Below are 18,952 nucleotides of genomic sequence, written 5' to 3'. Positions count from 1 at the left end.
TCCTATTTTAAGTATATAAAAAAAGTTTAGGGCTGAGGGTTTAGCTCAGTGGTTCTGGCGCCTGCCTCGCAAGCGCAAGGTCCCAAGTTTTAGCCCCAGTACCAAAAAAAAAAGGTTAAAACACAAAAACAGAAAGAAAAAAAAACTTTCTTCAAACTGGCCATAAACATTCAGACCAGTTAGTAGGTGTAATTGTAAAAGATATCATTAAATTCATTGGCCAACTTATCTCTAAACATGTGAAAATGAGATGTCAAGTGTGTACTGCACTGGGGTGATTGTTGACTACTATATACAGAACAAATATTTACATAATGCAAAAATTAAAAGTACTAATAACAGATACTTAGTCACAGGTATTAAACAACTTTGTTTCCTTGGATTTAAAAACACTGAAGATAAGAGAAATAAGATGGCTAAGTGAGGATTTTTCTTTTATAGAAACACATATCAACTTCTTAAAAGTCTGGAAAATGAGAGTAAAGCTTAAACTTCCAAGCCACTTTCAATTCTTTCCTCATTTTCTTGAATTTACACACTAAATTGTCTAACAGTTATTTAAATAGCCTGGTTTGAGAACTTCTGGTTCTAAATATGGAACCAAGTGTGGCTTAAGAACTTTTTGTTCTATATATGAATCCACCCTGATTTATTTTCAAAAATTCTAACCAGTGACTTTTAGGCATCACTGATTAAAAGGCAGAAAAGTATCAGGGTCATGGTGCTTACAGAAAACTATGAAGGTACACAAAAACAAGAGATATCTAATCTAGGTTTAGAGAGTGAGAAGTCTTGACAGTGTTCTTCGGCATTAACAAGCAGATAAGAAAGATACGAACTGAATAAAAGAGAGGAAGGAGGAAAAACTAAGACAATTTTAATTTCCTACCACATTTCTTGGATTATGTTATGCATTCTACATCTATATCTTATTTCACTTTCACTAAACATAACTAAGAAATATCCCACTTTTATAAGAGAAAAATAATTTACCCAAAGTCAAACTTAGCAACTTGGCCAGGCAAATTTATATCTAATTAGCTAATCCCAAATAATACCTATTTGTTTATTGCCAGGATCTATGCTAATGTATAAGGATAAATAAAAGAATGTTTCCTTTTCCAGGCAATTACCATCTTAGGAAGGATACTAAACATTCCTGTAATAAACTCGTTATACAACATTAGTGATATGAACAAAAAAAACCATACAGGAACAGAAGGTAGAATGTGAATTATGCCACCCTAAAAATGAAAAGTTAGGGGAATAAATATTATTGTAATTTGAAGTAGATGTTAAAAGCAGATAAAAACCAAGTCATTCTAGATAGATTATCTCTAGGGAACAGGAGAAACACAATGCAGTAACCTTGAATAGGAGATTCCATCACCAATAGTTACCTCCAAAGAAAAAAGAGTGTTAAAAGAAACCCTTAGGGCCAGGGATTTAGCTCAGTGGTTCCGTTGCTTGACTTGCAAGCACAGGGACCCAAGTTTGATCCCCGGTACCCAGAAAGAAAAAAAAAAAAGAAATCTTAAAAGCACATATCTTACAGAATTTAATGGCTATTGTAAAGCCGTAAGAAAAAAGTTTAAAGAGCAAATGATTATTAATGAACACAAATTCATTAGTTACTCGGTGAAATTTCAAGATTTTAAAAAATGCTAAGAACTGATTATATTTAATAAATGACACTGACAACCACACACTCAGAAAAATCAGGATCCCTATTTTTGATGCCTTATAAATTATGCCAAATACATTCCAAATAAACAATTCCACATACTAAACAAATTCTAGAGAATTCTAAATGATCTAGGAGCAAAAAAGACCTTGCCAAGCATGAGAGAAAATTCAAAATCATAAAGCATAAATTGAAAAAAATTCAATGATATAAAAATTTTAAAATGTCTAAACAGAGGGAAAAAAATCAAATCAAGAATCAAGGAAAAAAAGAAGGAATATTTGCTATACATCTGTAAAAACAAAGGCCTAGATCCTTAAGGTGCAAAATACTTTTATAATCCACTAATTAAAGAGGAAGAAACACATCACAGACAAAAAGGTGGTGTCTTGGCTGGGCGTGTTGGCAAACGCACTCTAGGAGGATGAAGCAGAAGATCTCAAGTTCAACCCCTGCCTGGGCAACATAACTGCTATTGTGGTTTATAGCAATAAAGCCTTCCTCACAGGCAGGGCTTTTGGAAGAGGACTGGACCAATAACTGACTTGCTCTTGGAAGGTGAGGTCTGTTCAGTAAAGGGAGGTCACTGAGAACATGACTTAGAAGCGTACATCACCCTCCCCAGTCCCTCCCTTCTCTCACTGCTCCCTGGCCACCATGACATTAGCAGCTTTCCTCTTCCATGTGGTTCTGCTGTGGAATCAGCAGATCACGAGACAAACCTCTCTTCCTTTAAGTTGTAGGTACTGGGCATTTTGTCCCAGTAACAAAGAAAGTGACTGAGAGAGTGACTTAGTGAGACTGTCTCAAAAAATAAAGCTCAGTGCAGAAGCCCAGGGTTCAATCCCTAATAGTACCCCCTTATCTTTACATCCCACACTGCTTAGTCATTTAAAATCATTAACTCCTTTGGTCTCAGCAAACCATTTATATTTCTTACCCTTGCAAAAAAAATGGCAGTAACAACAGTCCAAACTTCCAATTTAGGAAAGTACAATTAAGTTCCTTTTTATGAAGAATCTAGAATAAGAAGGTTACACCAAAATGGTGAATACTGTAAAACAAGTGGGAATAAGGTGAACTAAATGAAGAGCAAATATTAATATCAAGCTTAGAAATTTACAGTTGAGCCATTTAATGGTCCTGGCTATCATTATCTTCAGACCAGTACTTAGGTACTTCTTGAATGCGAAATGGATCACCATTATTTCACATACTAAGTATATAGGCAAAAAGTGACAACTACAAAAATGTAACACCATCAGCTTTAATCTTCATCAACAGGCATCTTTGCAACACCCAGTATTTGGTGGGTATTCATCTGGGCTAAATGTCTACAAGTTTTTTTCTCTTTTAAAAGTCTGATTCCAGGGCTGGGGCTTTAGATGAGTGGTTTCACCGCCTGTGGCACAAGCGCAAGGACTCAAATTCGATCCCTGGTACCAAAAAAAAAAAAAGTCCGATTCTATCTTCTGTTTTAAAAGACTAATACTATGTTAACAGTTAACACACCCCCAAACAGTATGATATTGTTCAAAACTGAAACTTTGAGTGTACTGCTTTCTCAAACATAATTCTGGAGAAAAACCTTGACTTATATTTAGGCATACAAAGCTTCAGTCAAGTATAGAGATGATCACTGTACCCACAAATGTGTGTGATCCCCTTAAAGGTGATGTGCAAAGAGTAAACAGAATTTTGAACCAAGCATCAACATGTGAGAAGAGACTAAAAATAAAAAATTTCAAAAAGATGGGATCAGAATTAACAGCAACACAAAAACATGAAAGAATTTAATTAAGACATGATCAATTCTTTCAGACTAAAAGAAAAACAGGTCAAAGAGACTGTGATAAATTCCTTTTTAATAGACTTGCTGAGTATCAACTTCTATAGCTTTATCATGTAAGAATAAAATAGCTTCTAAGATAATCAAACTGAAACTTCTGTATCAAGTACGAGCTTTAAAAAAAAAAAAAACAAAAAAACTAAGAACCCACAGCCTACAATTAAAAGATAACTTCTTTTTAAGTACGTTAAATAATATTACAAGGAATAGAAAAAAGTTAACAACCTACTACATCAGAGTTAAGCACTACAAAAGGCATAACTGTTTCCAACATGATTTCCAAAATGTAACACACTAAGTCAGCCAAGAACATGGAGGAAAGAGGGTAGGTAAATAAATTATATTTTAAATACTTACATCTTCTCTAGGTAGCTTATTTTCATTGTCTCCTTCAATTCTCACCCGAACAACACCCGATTTGTCCACTATTTCTTGAATAACTTTGCCATTTTTCCCAATTACTTTCCCTTTAGTGAGAGGAAAAAAAATGTAAGTTAAAATGCTACAGTTTCAACATCAGCTCAAATCATTTATGATTTACCATGAAATTATAACCACCAAGTAAAACTCCGTCTTTATACTTTCAATTAACTCACCTACAGACTATCAAGACATTTTATCCATAATCTGAAACTTTCCTTTCAGTGTGCCTGATGTTACTGAGATTGACCATGCTACTCAACATACAAGAAATTTTCAAAAATCTACATTTTAAAATGTCCTACTATTTTCACATTTGTAAAATTATCAATCCCAACCTATTTAATATATTTCAAAACATATTTTAAATGTCCTGTCTTTTTCATATTTGTAAAATATCAACCCCAACTCATAACACCAAAGAAAAAACTAAATTTAGCATTAACCGTATCAATGTGTTCATTTAATATTTATTACTATATATTACATTCACACAAGTAATAAATTATCAATCTGGCCTTTATTTTCAAGTTTGTACTTATCCATAAGATATATGACTTGACAATCTTAGAATGAATATCTTAAGATATGTTGACATTTAACAAATATCTTATTTTATACCAGTAAGTTTCAAAGTATTTCACAGCTTTATACAAGTACATATAGCATGCATGATATGCCTGATGTCTTGCTGTGAAATACTGTAAAATAACATAAAATTCAAATTATTTACCTTCTCCATACTTGACTTGTAAGCCTGCCAAATGGTAGTTATTAATCAACACAGAAACTCAAAGAGGAACAGGAAGACTCCCAAAGAAACGTACTATCTAAAGATTAACACATAAAATAACAAAGCAACGCTGGGGACTATCACCCAGCAGTGGAAGTAAATATTCTAGTAATCTTCACTATGTGGAACAGAAGTATCCCTGAGACCAGTGGTGGCGAACCTTTTAGATCTTTCAGTGTTATAAACAGCCCACTGCAGCACACATACCAGAGGTTCGCCACCACTGTCTTAGACAGTTACTCCTTTTATCAACTCTACATCCCAAAATAATTTTACTAAATCATTTTCACAAAAGGTTAAACTAAGTTGTTTGAAAGGAGTTTAAAATGCAAGTTATGTCCTATGGCATGCTTAAAAGAAAAACTTCCAATGACAAATGAATAAAAGATCAGTAACAACAGTAAACTGGTTGATATACAAACTGCACTATAATGAAGATTCCCTCACTCTTTTATTCTTACTCTCAAATTTCCTTCCCTATTAATAACCCAGTATTTAAAAGCAGCAGAAACTGAGCAGGTTTTTAAAAAGAACAGGAGAGGGAAATCACATGACGAGTATCTTCTCTGAGAAGCCCTAGCAGAAGCACAAACACAACCTTGTTAACACAGTGATGCTCAAGCAGCAACTTCATTCTTGACCCTGCTAAAAATAAGCAAAGATCTTTTCGAAAAGCAAAAACCACGTTGTCAGAGCGCAATTCTTTCCCCCAGAATCTGTCACGTTCTTTTTGTGAATCTATACCAGTGGTGAGTAAACTTCCATCACCTTTCTGGGGTCCTTGGCAGGGACCTACCTGCAAGTTTTATTTAGTCCCACCAGAGACCGTCAATATTTTAACTGATCATTTCCATAGTTTAAATTCCAGAGCATATTGACAAACTGAAGCAGACCTGTAGTACAAATTGAGCACTGAGTATAAATGCTGAAGGGACAGAGTAAAGAAGTGATTAAGGAAGGTTTCTGAGATGAAACATTTTGATCCATTTTCACATCAATGTTCACAGAATACAGTTTCCTCTGATTTGGGAATGACAGGAATGGTCACATTCTAGAACCTAAATGTGTAAAGGAATCCTCTCTGGAACTTACCCACTAAGTGGTCCTCATTCCCTTTATTTCTCTTTTGCTCTTTCACTTGGACTAAGAATGTACCATTTTTCAAAAGACTGCTTCATCCAAAACCACTTTAGAGGGAACATTTTAAAATTATTATATATGAAAACCAATACAACCCAAGGGTGAGTTGTCTCATCAATGTGCTATTAACACGTTATTTCCTACAGAGCACACAATCCATGTCACCAAAGGTAAGCAAGAGATAAGATGGAAAAGACACATAATATGGACTCACATCATTGCAAGAACAGAATCAGAGAAATACAAATATAGCCAATTTCCTTATTGCTCAAGTGTCAAGGATTTTTACTCATAATTAACAGTACCATAAACTCCGTAAGACCTAGGCTATCTTCTTAGAATTGTTGAGTTGAAAAGAAATCTGATTCCTGTCCATAACCCACCATCAAATCATTTTTAGTGAGGGAACCTTAGTACAGTTAAATTATGTCCTATATGTTCTAGAGCCATTCACATTAACACCAGATAGGTGTTGATACTTAGGTATGATTTAAATAAGCTAAAAGTACATCATTTTTCAAAACCAATTCTTTGCCAAAGGTGACCTGATAACATTTTATGTACTAATGTTTATTAAAATTATGCAAAATCCTTCAAGTTTTTATTCAATTCTAACATTTCAACTCATCTCTCCAGCAGGTCTATGGTGAACAATGACTCACCAAGAACTGCTGGCATGGGACATATATAACTGGCAGAATGCCATGCCTACCCAAATGTCTAGGCAGAACTGAAAAGCTCTTTGCTAAGAACTTCAACTACCAATACATGAATCCCAAGAAACATATTCTTGTGTGGTAAACCACTTTTTTGTCAAGCATTCAAACATTTTTAAGAACGAAATGTTTTAAATTTTCTATTTACGTTTGTTTTACTAGATGTGACTAATGAAACACCTACTGCTAGGAAATTACTTCCTAAAGGCTAAACTGGCCTCATTATACAAATGAAACCCAAAGGGCTGAAACAATTTCCTTAGTCAAAAAGTTAACGAAAATGAGACAAAAAGGAACAAAAACATATTCCCCTCCTAAGTAAACTTTATAACATTATAATTATTTAGGATAATCACTAAGGACTTAAAACATAAAAAGGCCTCCCATTTGCCTCAAATACCACTTAAAAACACATAGCACAGACTTAGCTATGGTTAAATGAGCATGGGCACATTAATAACAGTCATAAAATTAACTCACCTCAAGCTAAAATGCTCATTTAACCAGGTTCAACTCAAATTTTTTTAACCCATGGGTACAATGGTTTTCACTAATGATGATAAACAACAGCGAAACCTGCTCTCCTCATGTATCAACATCATCATTCTTTTTCTCCTGCCCATGACCTTTTACCTTTTTCTATGCCTTTACAAAAACCAATTATTATTTATTCAGGGCCTACTGTATAGAAGCTTATTACCCTACTGTTAGTCCAGTTACTTTTTCTTTTGCACTAAACAAAAGGAAAAAATTATCACAAACACCTCATCAAGAAGTACAGTCAAAGAGGCCAAGGATTTAGCTCAGTGCGCCTGCCTCGCAAGCACAAGGTCCTTAGTTCAATCCCCAGTACCAAAAAAAAAAAGTACCACCACAATTTCTGCGGACATATAAACGATAAGACAATAAAGAAGGGAAAATAGCAAAAAACTCCAAGGTTAAGACTTAAGAAAAACTGAAATGACAAACTATTACAAGAATGAGTCACCCTGAACAGAAAAAAAACATCTTTTCATTTTAATAAGAGAACAAAAGTCAAATAAAATGTTATCACTAAAAAGACAGTAAATTATTTGTAACCTAAATGTTCTACATTAAAAGTAGAACAAGGTTATCAGCCTATAAGACTCATTTTCAATTGAGTGACTGTATGTAACTAAGTAACATTTAACTTAATATTTAGTAAAGAATTACCTACCAACAAGATTCCTAGGAACCTGAATAAAATCCTCCACAAATTCCAAGAAACCTCTAGCCTTTTTTACAGCATCAGCACTCTAGATGGAGAAAAATAAACACGATGTCTTGTTATAATCCTAAAGCAACCCATAGCCCAAAAGAAAAATATGAAAAAAGAGAAAATTTTGAAGTACAGTGCATTACACTAAGATTCTTCTCAACCCATGGAGTGCCACCTCAGGTTAATTAATTCCCAATACTTAGAGAGAAAAAAAAAAAAACCCCAGAACTACTAAAACCAAATAATGTTAGGTATCACTAAGGTTCTTTATAGACTGCTGAGAGAATAATGGTTTACAGTACTCATGTTACGTAGCTAGTGAGCGGCCAAACTTTAACCCAATCTTAAATACACTGTACTGGTCCATATTCTCATATAATTCTAAACTACCTCAAAAATTCTAAACTGCACTGCTTTTTAATTTTTTTTTTTCGGTACCAAGGATCGAACTCAGGACCTTGTGCTTGCCAGGCAGGTGCGGCTCACTGAACTACATCCCTGGCCCTACTGCTTCTTTTTTTGATATAGGGGATCAAACTCAGGATCTTGCACTTGCAAGACAGACGCAGTGCCACTGACCGAAACCCCTGGCCTCCTACTGCTTTTTAATTTATTCTCAACATCAGAAATTATTTTAAAAGCTGTTTTTGCAGAGACTAGTTTTTAAAATCTATCTGCTAAAAAGGTACACCCCCCAAAAAAATAGAATTTAAAGATTTTGAATAACAGTTATTTTCTCTTTTAAGGTTTGTTCTTAAAAACCAAAGATCGTCAAATGCATTTTTTGCTTAGTACATCATGTGCCATATGCAATAAGTACTTTAAAAGATATACTCATGGGGCTGGGGATTTAGCTCCATGGTTCCAGCGCCTGCCTTGCAAGCACAAGGTCCCAAGTTTGATCCCCGGTACCAAAAAAAAAAAGAAAAAGAAAAATTAAAAGATATACTCAGGACTAGGGGTATAACTCCATAGGAGAGAGCTTGCTCAGCATGCACAAGGCCCTGAATTCAATCCCCAGAACCAAAACAAGGAAAAATGGATTTAATATTCAAACTGTAAGACAAACAGCACCATCATTTTAAAACATAGACACTTACTTATGCAGGGAAGTTTATGTAACTTGTCCAAGCCCACTCTAATTGATAAAGACAGGATTCTAACACAAGCAGTATGGTCTAAAGCCTATCCCCTAATGAAGCCTCTAATCAGGATTACTCTATGGGGACCAGGGATTTAGCTCAGTGGTTCTACTGCCTGCCTCGCAAGTGCAAGGACACGAGTTCGATGCCTGGTACCAAAAAAAAAAAAAAAAAAGATTACTCTATGAATCAAATTGAGATGTCAAGACTTAAAATTTCATCATTTAAGAAGAAATAATAAAAACTTTAAAAATTATTCTAATTTGAAAAATGGTCTCAAAGCAAAGTCTAAATTACATATATTTTTTAAAAAATTTATTTATTCAATATCCATAATTTCACAATTCATCAATGACAAAGTATTATCCATATTCAAATCACATAAAAACTTGTATGTGATTTACTATTGCCAATGCCTGACACACAGTAAGCATTCAAAAAACATTTGAATAGCTAGGATGGCAATGTAGCTCAGTGCTAGGGATAAAGGACTTGCCTAGCATTAACATGGTCCTGGCACCAGATCTTCCAAAACTGTAAAAAATGAAAAATTGCATCAAACAAACAAAAAAATCCCTGAGCAGCTGGGGAAGGGGTGGGAGTACTTAATCTGAGATACAGTTATGGAACTTCTGAAAATACTGCATGTTAATAAACCAGTAAATGTTTTGCTGCTCCTAAATAAAACTTCAGTCCACTTTTTAAGTAAATATCTCCAGGTTGAATGATTTTACTAAACGAGGAGATTCTATCTCAAAAGTGTTTCACTGACAAATGAAATTCCAGATAACACAATGGAAAAATAGATTGTTACTACTGTATAGTTGTTAGCCAAAGCAGCAACTTACCTCTCCATAGATTCTAAATGTTCCAGTATCTTCATCTAGCTCAATGGCGGTAACTCCAGGAACCTTTCTAGCTTGCTGTATGTTACTACCATGTGTTCCTATTGCCAGGCCCATTAAATCTTCTCTCACAACAAATTCTTCATGAAAAGCTGCTGCAAGTTGTTTTGTGCACTAATAAAAGAAGGAAATTAAGATTATCAACTCAAAAACAATAGTTTTTTTTGTTTTTGTTTTTTTGGCAGTACCAGGGATTGAACTCAGGAATTTGTGCTTGCAAGGCAGGCACAGTGCCACTAAGCTAAATCCCCAGCCACAAAAAACAATAGTTTTTGTACACTCATGTTCATAACAGCATTATTCACAATAGTCTAGAGATGGAAACAATCCAAATGTCCATCCACGAACACATACATATATACATATGTATATGTAATTCAGTATCATTCAGGCTTAAGGAGGAAGGAAATTCTGACACATGCTCTAATACAAATGAACTCTGAGAACATTATGCTATATGAAATAAGTCAAAAAAATCACTAATATAGTAAGATTCAATTTATATATGAAGTATCTACAGTAATCAAATTTATTAAAAAATAAAGTAACACATGACACCTTGGGGCTGGAGGCAGGAGGCAATTCAAAGCTGTTTTATGAACAGGCCAGGTTCAGTTTCAAAATATGAAAAATTATGGAGATTAAGAATGTAAATAACAGTACTCAACTGTTCATTTAAAAAATAAAGATAGTAAATTTTATTCACGTATACTTCACAATTTTTCTGAAAAAGTACTGTATAAGAAAAATGGCTAAGTCTTGAATAAAGAAAACATGTCATAAAATGAAAAATGCTTTCCTCAATTTATGGTCACAGAAAACACTAATCCTAAAACAATGTTAAGAGACTTACAGATATAAGTTCTCCAATTTTTTTGATACTCATCTCGAAATGCATTCATATATCCCTTACTCGGAACTTTTAAATTACTGAGGGCATTCATAAATTTATCTCAAGGATAAAAATACCTCTATGCTCTAAGACAAAATTGTGTGTGTGTGTGCGTGTGTGTGCGCATGTATACTTGCACTGGGTTGGGAAGTGTGAGAGCAAGGGAATGTACAAGTATCATAATAGAACAGCAATGAAGAATAGGAGAAAACAAAACTTAAGACAGGGCACAGACCCAGTGATAGGTTCTAACAATTGTTATAGTAAACGTAAGTTACTCAGAAAGTGTCATGACTAAGTGACACAGCAGTAAAAAAAATGTTAAAGACAGAGTAAAGAATTAGCAGCATAGTTCTACTCTAAAGTTCTAAGCTCTTTAGCATCTATCACCTAATCCCTTACAAAAAGTCAAGAGACATTTAGCAAAAGAAAAGCTATGTTGGATAAAAGTAATTATTCTAAGGACTTTGACACCAAGCATGAAACAGGACCCTGGTTGCCTTGTCTAAGGCTCAGGTACTTTGGGGTAAGGGAGGAGTATACCACTGAAAGTAAATGGGACATACACATACACAAAACTTCTGTTAAGTTAACCCACTTACTTCTAAATGCTTAGTAGCCTCTTCATTTCTGGACATAAGCATCAACTTCGTACGAATACTTCGTAAATGCATGTCACTTAAAATATTTACTCTCTTCACAGTTGCTTCACTAGCAGACTATGAACAAGTTAATCACGAAAAAGTTTAATCATTCTTCAAGATAACACAAACATGATATTCTACACAAAGCCTTCCTTTAAGTAGTATCACTGCACTTTCTCTTCACCTAGCAACCCCTCCCCTTCTTACATAATTCTACATTCCTTTCTGAATTCTATTATTTGTATTTCCTCATCACACTAAGTTTGGTGGTGGGAAATCCAGGATCCTCACACATTAAGAATTCAATGATGGGCCGGGGATTTATAGCTCAGTGGTTTCGCAGCCTGCTGCGCAAGCACAAGGACCCGAGCTTGATCCCCGGTACCAAAAAAAAAAAAAAAAGAATTCAGTGATGTTAAAAATGTCATATTGGCCAGGTGTGGTGGTGCACACCTGTAATCCCAACACTCAGGAGGCTGAGGCAGGAGGATTCCCACCAGTTCAAGGACAGCCTGAGCTACATAATGAGTTCAAGGTCAGCCTGAACTACATAGGGAGATCCTGTCAAATAAATAAAATACATTTTTTAAAAAAAGAATGTCATATTGTTTCATGTTTCTCATTATTCTAGAAATGATCAAAAAGCAACATTTTACTGCTATAAAAATTTCTCCTATACTATATTAATAAATTTACTATGAACAAAGTTTAGCTTAAGCTTTTATCTTTTGAAATATCTAATGAGAAAAATTACACAAAAACCATTAATTAGCTACCTTTAACTATGGTGTTATCTTACCAGTATCATTAGCTGTGTGGTTTCTGGATGATAAAATATTCTGCATGCTCCTACTGCTTTCTTAAAATCTTTATGTGCATTTTCATTAGCACACCTAAACAGAAATTAATTCAATATAAGACCTCAGTAATAGACTAAATTTAGGAGTTAATGCAAAAGTCAACATTTCATTTCGACATCTCCCAATAAAACCTTTATTTATCAAAAATATTTTCTGTTAGGAGTGTTGATTGGTCAAGGGAAAGGTTTTTTAGCACTGAAAAACACTAATTTCACAAAGCAATTCAACAGTGAACAAAATTACTCACGCCTCTCTCAAATCCTCAGGAACATCCACTGTGCATTTAAAGAAGGTATTTTTTTTGACAGTTTTATTTTGATTGACAGGCCGAAGTCGTTCAAATGTGACTATTTCATTGTAAGTGGCATCACAAGCAGCATATTCAATGACATAAAACTAAAAGACATCAAAATACTTTAAAAATTCCACCTAAACAAAAATAATCAACTTTAAATGACGTTCTGTACATCTTCCCCTTAAGGTACAAATACTAAGAGAGCTTAGTTTCTTTCAGAGGTCAAATTTGCCTGGAATAAATTCCAAGTTCTTACAAGCATCTTGGTGGTCTTTATATGCTTGAAGTATACCTCCAGAGAGCAGCTTTGATAACTGCCACTACAGAACACAAACAGAAAATAGTGGTCTAGTGAATTTTGGAAATGTGTGTTCAACTATTTCTGAGGGAGGCTTTTTGGAACAACACTGAGAGTTAGAATAACATTTATTGGAAGCAAGAGTTGCATTTCCTTAGAAAGCAAGTGTCAAGATCACTTACTTCTCCTTTCATCATCCGAACTTTAGCCAACCACCATCCACATGGTTCTTGCTCATTTGCTCTTGAATATACCTGAGAAGGGAGAAAAATGCTTTTATCCATTCATCCCAAAAGATTTCAGAATAGTCAACAGTTTATTATAAATCTAAAATCTAACTGAATTCAACAACAAAAAATTGTTATGAAAATTGGTGTATTAAGAGCCAAGTGTGGTGGTGCACACCTGTAATCCCAGCACTCTGGGAGGGTGAGGCAGGAGAATCCAAGTTCAAGCCCAGCCTGGGCAACTAAACAGAAAAATAAAAGGCTAGGATGTAGCTCAGTGTGAAGGCCCTGGGTTCAATTCCCAGCATCACAAATAATTAAGTATAAATAAAAATTAGAAAGAGCCTGAGGATGTAGCTGCAAAGGCTTGGATTCAATCCCCAGAGAAGGGGAGAAGAGGCCAGGAGAGAGGCAATTGCAAAGAGGGAAAGAAAGAGAAATAAATTGGTGTTCATAAGCGAAATTTAAGAAAGTGGTACAAACTTAAAAATGTGATTGACCACTTATGGGGTATAATTTGGCTTCTTAAAAATCTAACTCCAGGTGGGCATTGTGGTACACACCTGTAATCTCGGCACTCTGGGAGGCCTAGGCAGAAGGACTGAAAATTGGAGCCTAGCCTGGGAAATTTAGGGAATCCCTGTCTCAAAAATAAAAAAGGGCTTCAAGCCCCTGTTCCCCGCCCCCCACACAAAGAAAACCTAATTCCAAATTAATGAAGGCTTACTAAACATAAATATCATTTTAAAGAAAAGGTTCTTACAAGGCATTTTTTTTCATAATATGTAACATAGGTCCCTCAGTTTCTGTCAACACCATCAAAATTAGGAACTGCTTTTTTTGTTGATCTTTTCCTTCAGTGCTAGGACTGATCCTCGGGCCATGCTCAAGCTAGGCAAATACTCTACCATTGAGCTACATTCTTAGCCATCTTTTTATTTTGAGGCAAGGTCTCACTAAGGTACTCAGGCTGGCCTCCAACTTTCAATCCTCCTTAGTAGCTAAGATTACAGGTATTGTACCACCACACTCGCTAAGAGCTTTCAAAAAACAATAGACACAATATTAAAATTACTGTAAGAATATGACATTTAGCCCCATTGATAAAGACCCTAAATCAAATTTACTGTAATTGTTTAGCTTTAAAACAAAAAATTAAACAAACATGTAGCCATCTAGCAGTGCACCCAAGTATCTTGCACACAAGTTTTTGTTCATTTGAGACAGGGTTTTGCAATGTTGCCCAGGCTGGTCTCAAACTCCTGGACTCAACTGATCTTTCTACCTTGGCCTCCAAAGTAGTGGGGACTATGCACATTATCACCACACCCAACACAAGTATCTTACAAAAGCTTCCATCAATAAAAAACTGCATCTTAAATTTTTTAAGTATGTAAAGTATCAATTTAGGAAGTATCATAAGGGATCAGAAAATTTTTTTCTGGGAGCCAGCAAAGTTAGCATTCCTGATGATACAATGACTTGTTTCTTGTTTCTTTGTTTTTGAGGTAGTAGGGATGAAACCTAGAGAATATCTACCACTGAGCTATATCCTATATCCCTAACCCCTTTAAAAGTTTTCAATTAAGATAGTCTTTCTGCCCTCACCGTCCTCAAACTTTTGATCCTCCTGCCTCAGCCTCGCAAGTAGTTGGAGTTAACAGGCAGACATCACACAGCTCAGCAGCCCAGCATATTTTCAGTGCACAGAAGGGGGTGGCAGCTTCTCTGTACTGAAAATATACCAAAGAAACAATGAACTGTCCCCACAAAAATCTTGCTTATTGTACAGCTTGTAACCAGATGTCCTCCTAAAGCCTCATGTGACATCCTAAGTGGAATTTTTGAGAGGTGGCTAGATCTAGAATGTGTGATGCTGGGGTTAACTATGTGATGCTGGGATTGATTCCTGGTGTGATGCTAGGATTCCACCCCACCCTGGGTATGAGTGCTACTCACCTCTTAAGGGTGGGTAGCCTAATATAAGGGACAGAAAGGAGGGCTAATGTTGTTGCTGGTCGCTTGCTGATTGCTTCCTTGCTACTTTGCTGCCTTCCTTCCTTGAACTGTTTCTCCTCTGTTGCCCCTCTGCCATGCCACCCTGCCTTGGAGCTACCCAATATGAACTGAAACTTCTACAAACTGTTAGCTAAATAAACCTTTCCTCCCTTAACTTATGCATGTCTCAGCAAGGGAAAAATAACCATAACAATTAGAGAAACTAAAACTCCTGTCCAGAGGGAGCCAAGAAAATCTACCCACGGAGGTCAACAGTGATGTGGCAAAATACATGCAAACAATTTTGGAAAGGCTGAAGCTTCTATTAAGATCATATGAAGCCAGGTATAGTCGTATGTATCTGTTCTACAACCCCAGGAGGCTGAGGCAAGAGGATCACTTGAGAGCATTAGTCTGGCTAACATAGCAAGATGCCATATTAAAAAAACAAAATTATTCTAAAAGATCATGTGAAAGGTAGGCATCTTGAAATGTTGGGAATACTGGAACAGTAAATGAATAAGACAAACCCTAAGGATAAACTTTACTGTACAACATGATTAGGGGGAAAAGCTATGAAAAAAAAACAATCATGAAGGTCACTATGCCACTAAGAATCCAGTTGATTCAATTTCAACGTCTGAATTTCTTTTATGAGCAGATCTAACTATTCAGTATTTCATCCTTTTTACCCCTCAAAGATCTTCTAAAGAAAGCTTTTGAGTAAAATCTATCTTTTCACTTCCATAATAAGTAATAACAGTGACCTTATTTCTTCTGTACCTAATATTTACTAATTCATTACCATCCATCAATTATTCTCAGCTATACTATTTACCTACTGAGCTACATCTCACTTTTTAAAATGACTCAATTAAAACGGAAGAATGATTCCATCACCTAGAAAGGTATCATAATGAAATGAATAATTATTACTGTATCATCCTACAATTTCATATTGCATAACCTGAAGTATTGCATTTGTTTCAAAAAAAAGTACAAAAACTACCGGAGACATCATCTTTGTTGGCTGGTGTGGCTGTTTCTGAAGTGTAAAGAATTTGGAATCTCTTATTTTCCACTTACAAAGAAGAAAATTTACAGTGAAAGGCCACTGATTAATAGAGAAATCTGAGATTAAGAGAGAGCAGCACTCTAGATCCTACTGATGAATCTGAAATTACGTATTTCATACTATGAAGTCTTCAGATGACAACATCCTATATTTCTTTTTTTTTTTTTTTTGGTACCGGGGATCGAACTCAGGTCTTTGCGTTGGCACAGCAGGCAGCGAAACCACTGAGCTAAATCCCCGGCCCGACAACATCCTATATTTCTAAGAACAAAATGAGATATTCTCATCTACTTCATCACTCAATTGGAACTTCATTGTACAAAATCCTTTCAGAAGAACCGAAAAGGACATATACAGTATGTTTTCATTTTTTACTATATCTATGCATCAAAATTTACTTCCTAAGTGGAAAAATGCTTCAGGCAGTCTATAAAGCTGACTAGAAAAAAAACACATGATGAAGAAATACAAAATTCCCAATGGATTAGTCAATCCAATTGGTTAAATACAAAAATACACCGTAAGTATAACAAAGATGGCTATACTTAAAAAAATTGTTCTAATTTGGTGCCAAAAAACAAAGGCTATACTTTTTAATAAAATTAAAACCCACCCAGAGTTCCAAAATATTTTTCAAGTATTGTATTCTGATGACCTACTTGTGATATGAACCAGAATAACAACAGATCTTTTTAGACATATAAATGTGATTATCAATATTAAGCTGTGTACGTTCTAGGACATTTGACAGCTGGTGGGTGGCTATTTTTAGGTTTATGTACCAACACCAAGAAAATATGGAATAAAAACTGGGATTTCTTATTGTAAAAATCTTGTGAAAATTGCTAAAGTTGAAGTTCACTACCATATCAGTGGGTGGGTATGTTGATCTTGATTTGCTAAAGACAAGTTTTGAAACTACATAAACCCCTTTCATTTTATCAAAACAAAATAGCCTTCCAGGAATCTTGATTCCTATATAGCTTGTTCATAAAAAAAGAGAATGAACTATTCTCAATTGCCTGCAAGTTTTATTTCTCAGTGAATATTAAAGCGAGATTCACAGGGCTAGAGAGTTCAGTGGGAGAACACTTACCTAGCATACTCAAGCCTGAGTTAGACCCCCAGCACGTCAATTAAAAAAAAAAAAAAGGTGGACGGACCAGGGATTTAGCTCAGTGACGCCATGCCTGGCTTGCAAGCGCAAGGTACTGAGTTTGATCCCCGATACCAAAAAAAAAAGGTGGAATCAATTTTATACCTGATTTGTATTTTTTTTTGGTACTGGGGATCAAGCTCAGAACCTTGTACTTTCGAGGCAGGCGATGGCATCAATGAGGCAAATCCCCGGCCTTATTTCTGTAAGCTTCAATAACTTCACTATTGAAAGATAAAGCCAGTCTAAGGCAACTACATCTAAGTTCCTGAGCCTAAATCAAAACTCTATGAGGCTGACTCAAGTTTACAAAATGTAGACTATACGTCACAATTTAATTTTTTAAAAATCACTTTAATGACCCAGAATTTAAAACTGCACCCTACTAATACTATGTCTAAAATGTTGATTATGGAATTCATTTATGAATGTCATTGGAAAAAAAAAAAACCTTTTTTCAGATTTCACTTAACTCTCCAAACTAAACCATAAAAACAATTCATATGCAAAGCAATGGCCCTTGTTTCTCTAATGGGCTGAAGTCTCTTCAAAGCTAAAGAGTTCAAAATGCAGGAGAGACCAAGGAATGATAGCGGGAATCCCAAAAACACAACAGTATTCAAATTAAATACTGTACTACCATGTTTCATGTTGAAGGTTATAACAGAAGAACCAAATTCCATCAGTCTATTTCAAGATTCTTTCCACCAAATGATCTCAAGTCAAATCCTGTTAAAATAAATAAATAAATAAATGGGCCAGGTATGGTGGTGCCTGCCTATAATCCCAGCATTCAGGAGCAGGAGGATCGATGTTAGTTTGAGGCCAGCCTGAGCTACACAGGGAGTTCAAGGCCAGCCTGAACTGCATAGCAAGACCCTCTCAAAAAATTTAAAAATAAAGTTTAAAAAAATGGTCTCTACATTCAAGCACACAACCAAGTAATGTGAACAGAATTCCCCTGTGCCTTTCAAGTAACAACAAAAAATGAACACCATCAATTTTACCACTTTTCATTAACTATATTCACTTTTCTAAAGAAATTTTCCAAATAACATCAATAAACTGAATACTTAATCATAATTTTCCAACATGAGATATTTTTACTGAATGTGTTCCTGTGTGTCTGCCTTTTTATTTTCTAATACAGTAATTTACAAGAACTTGGACCAGGGATTTAGCTCAGTGGTGCCACGCCTGCCTTACAAACACAAGGTCCTGAGTTCTAGCCCTGGTACCCAAAAAAAAAAGAACCAGAAAATGCACATTAGAAAAGCTAGCTTAACATATGGAATTCACAAATGTGATTTCTCTACCTACACAATAGTAATATCTCATTCATATTACGGCTAATACTTTAATACGTGAGTTTTATCCTAACTTAATTAAGTCCCAGAAACTAGCTCCTCCCCTCAAAAGAGAAACGAATGAAGAACATGCTCACCTCTCCAGTGAGCACTTCCTAAACAGTAAGACTAACAATGGACTCGGTATTATAAGAAAGACTGAGTCTAAGTAGAGATAGTTAAAACTTTAAGACAGGGTACAAGAATCAAACTCCCTACCTTTAGGAGGTAGACCACAAAAATACACATATCTTTTGTTTAAAAAGTTCAAG

General features: G+C 35.3%; 1 protein-coding gene across 27 annotated transcripts in view; it reads right to left on the bottom strand.

Moving 5' to 3' along the window:
- Fxr1 (FMR1 autosomal homolog 1) overlaps positions 1-18,952 on the bottom strand; it is an 877,806-nt gene that overhangs the window by 829,240 nt on the left and 29,614 nt on the right. For all 27 annotated transcript variants that reach the window (XM_087186580.1, XM_087186582.1, XM_087186581.1 and 24 more), the window contains exons 4-10: positions 13,061-13,132; positions 12,533-12,681; positions 12,225-12,318; positions 11,384-11,500; positions 9,833-10,003; positions 7,801-7,879; positions 3,891-4,000 (exon numbers count right to left, since the gene is read on the bottom strand). In XM_087186580.1, the coding sequence (XP_087042706.1) occupies positions 3,891-4,000; positions 7,801-7,879; positions 9,833-10,003; positions 11,384-11,500; positions 12,225-12,318; positions 12,533-12,681; positions 13,061-13,132 (792 nt within the window). The remainder of the gene's footprint in view (positions 1-3,890; positions 4,001-7,800; positions 7,880-9,832; positions 10,004-11,383; positions 11,501-12,224; positions 12,319-12,532; positions 12,682-13,060; positions 13,133-18,952) is intronic.

The sequence above is a fragment of the Heterocephalus glaber genome, unplaced genomic scaffold (assembly GCF_053883595.1).
Source record: "Heterocephalus glaber isolate CG9 unplaced genomic scaffold, H.glaber_assembly_v1.0 deba00001504, whole genome shotgun sequence".
Lineage (NCBI taxonomy): Eukaryota > Metazoa > Chordata > Mammalia > Rodentia > Bathyergidae > Heterocephalus > Heterocephalus glaber.
This window is presented reverse-complemented; position numbering and strand designations above follow the sequence as displayed.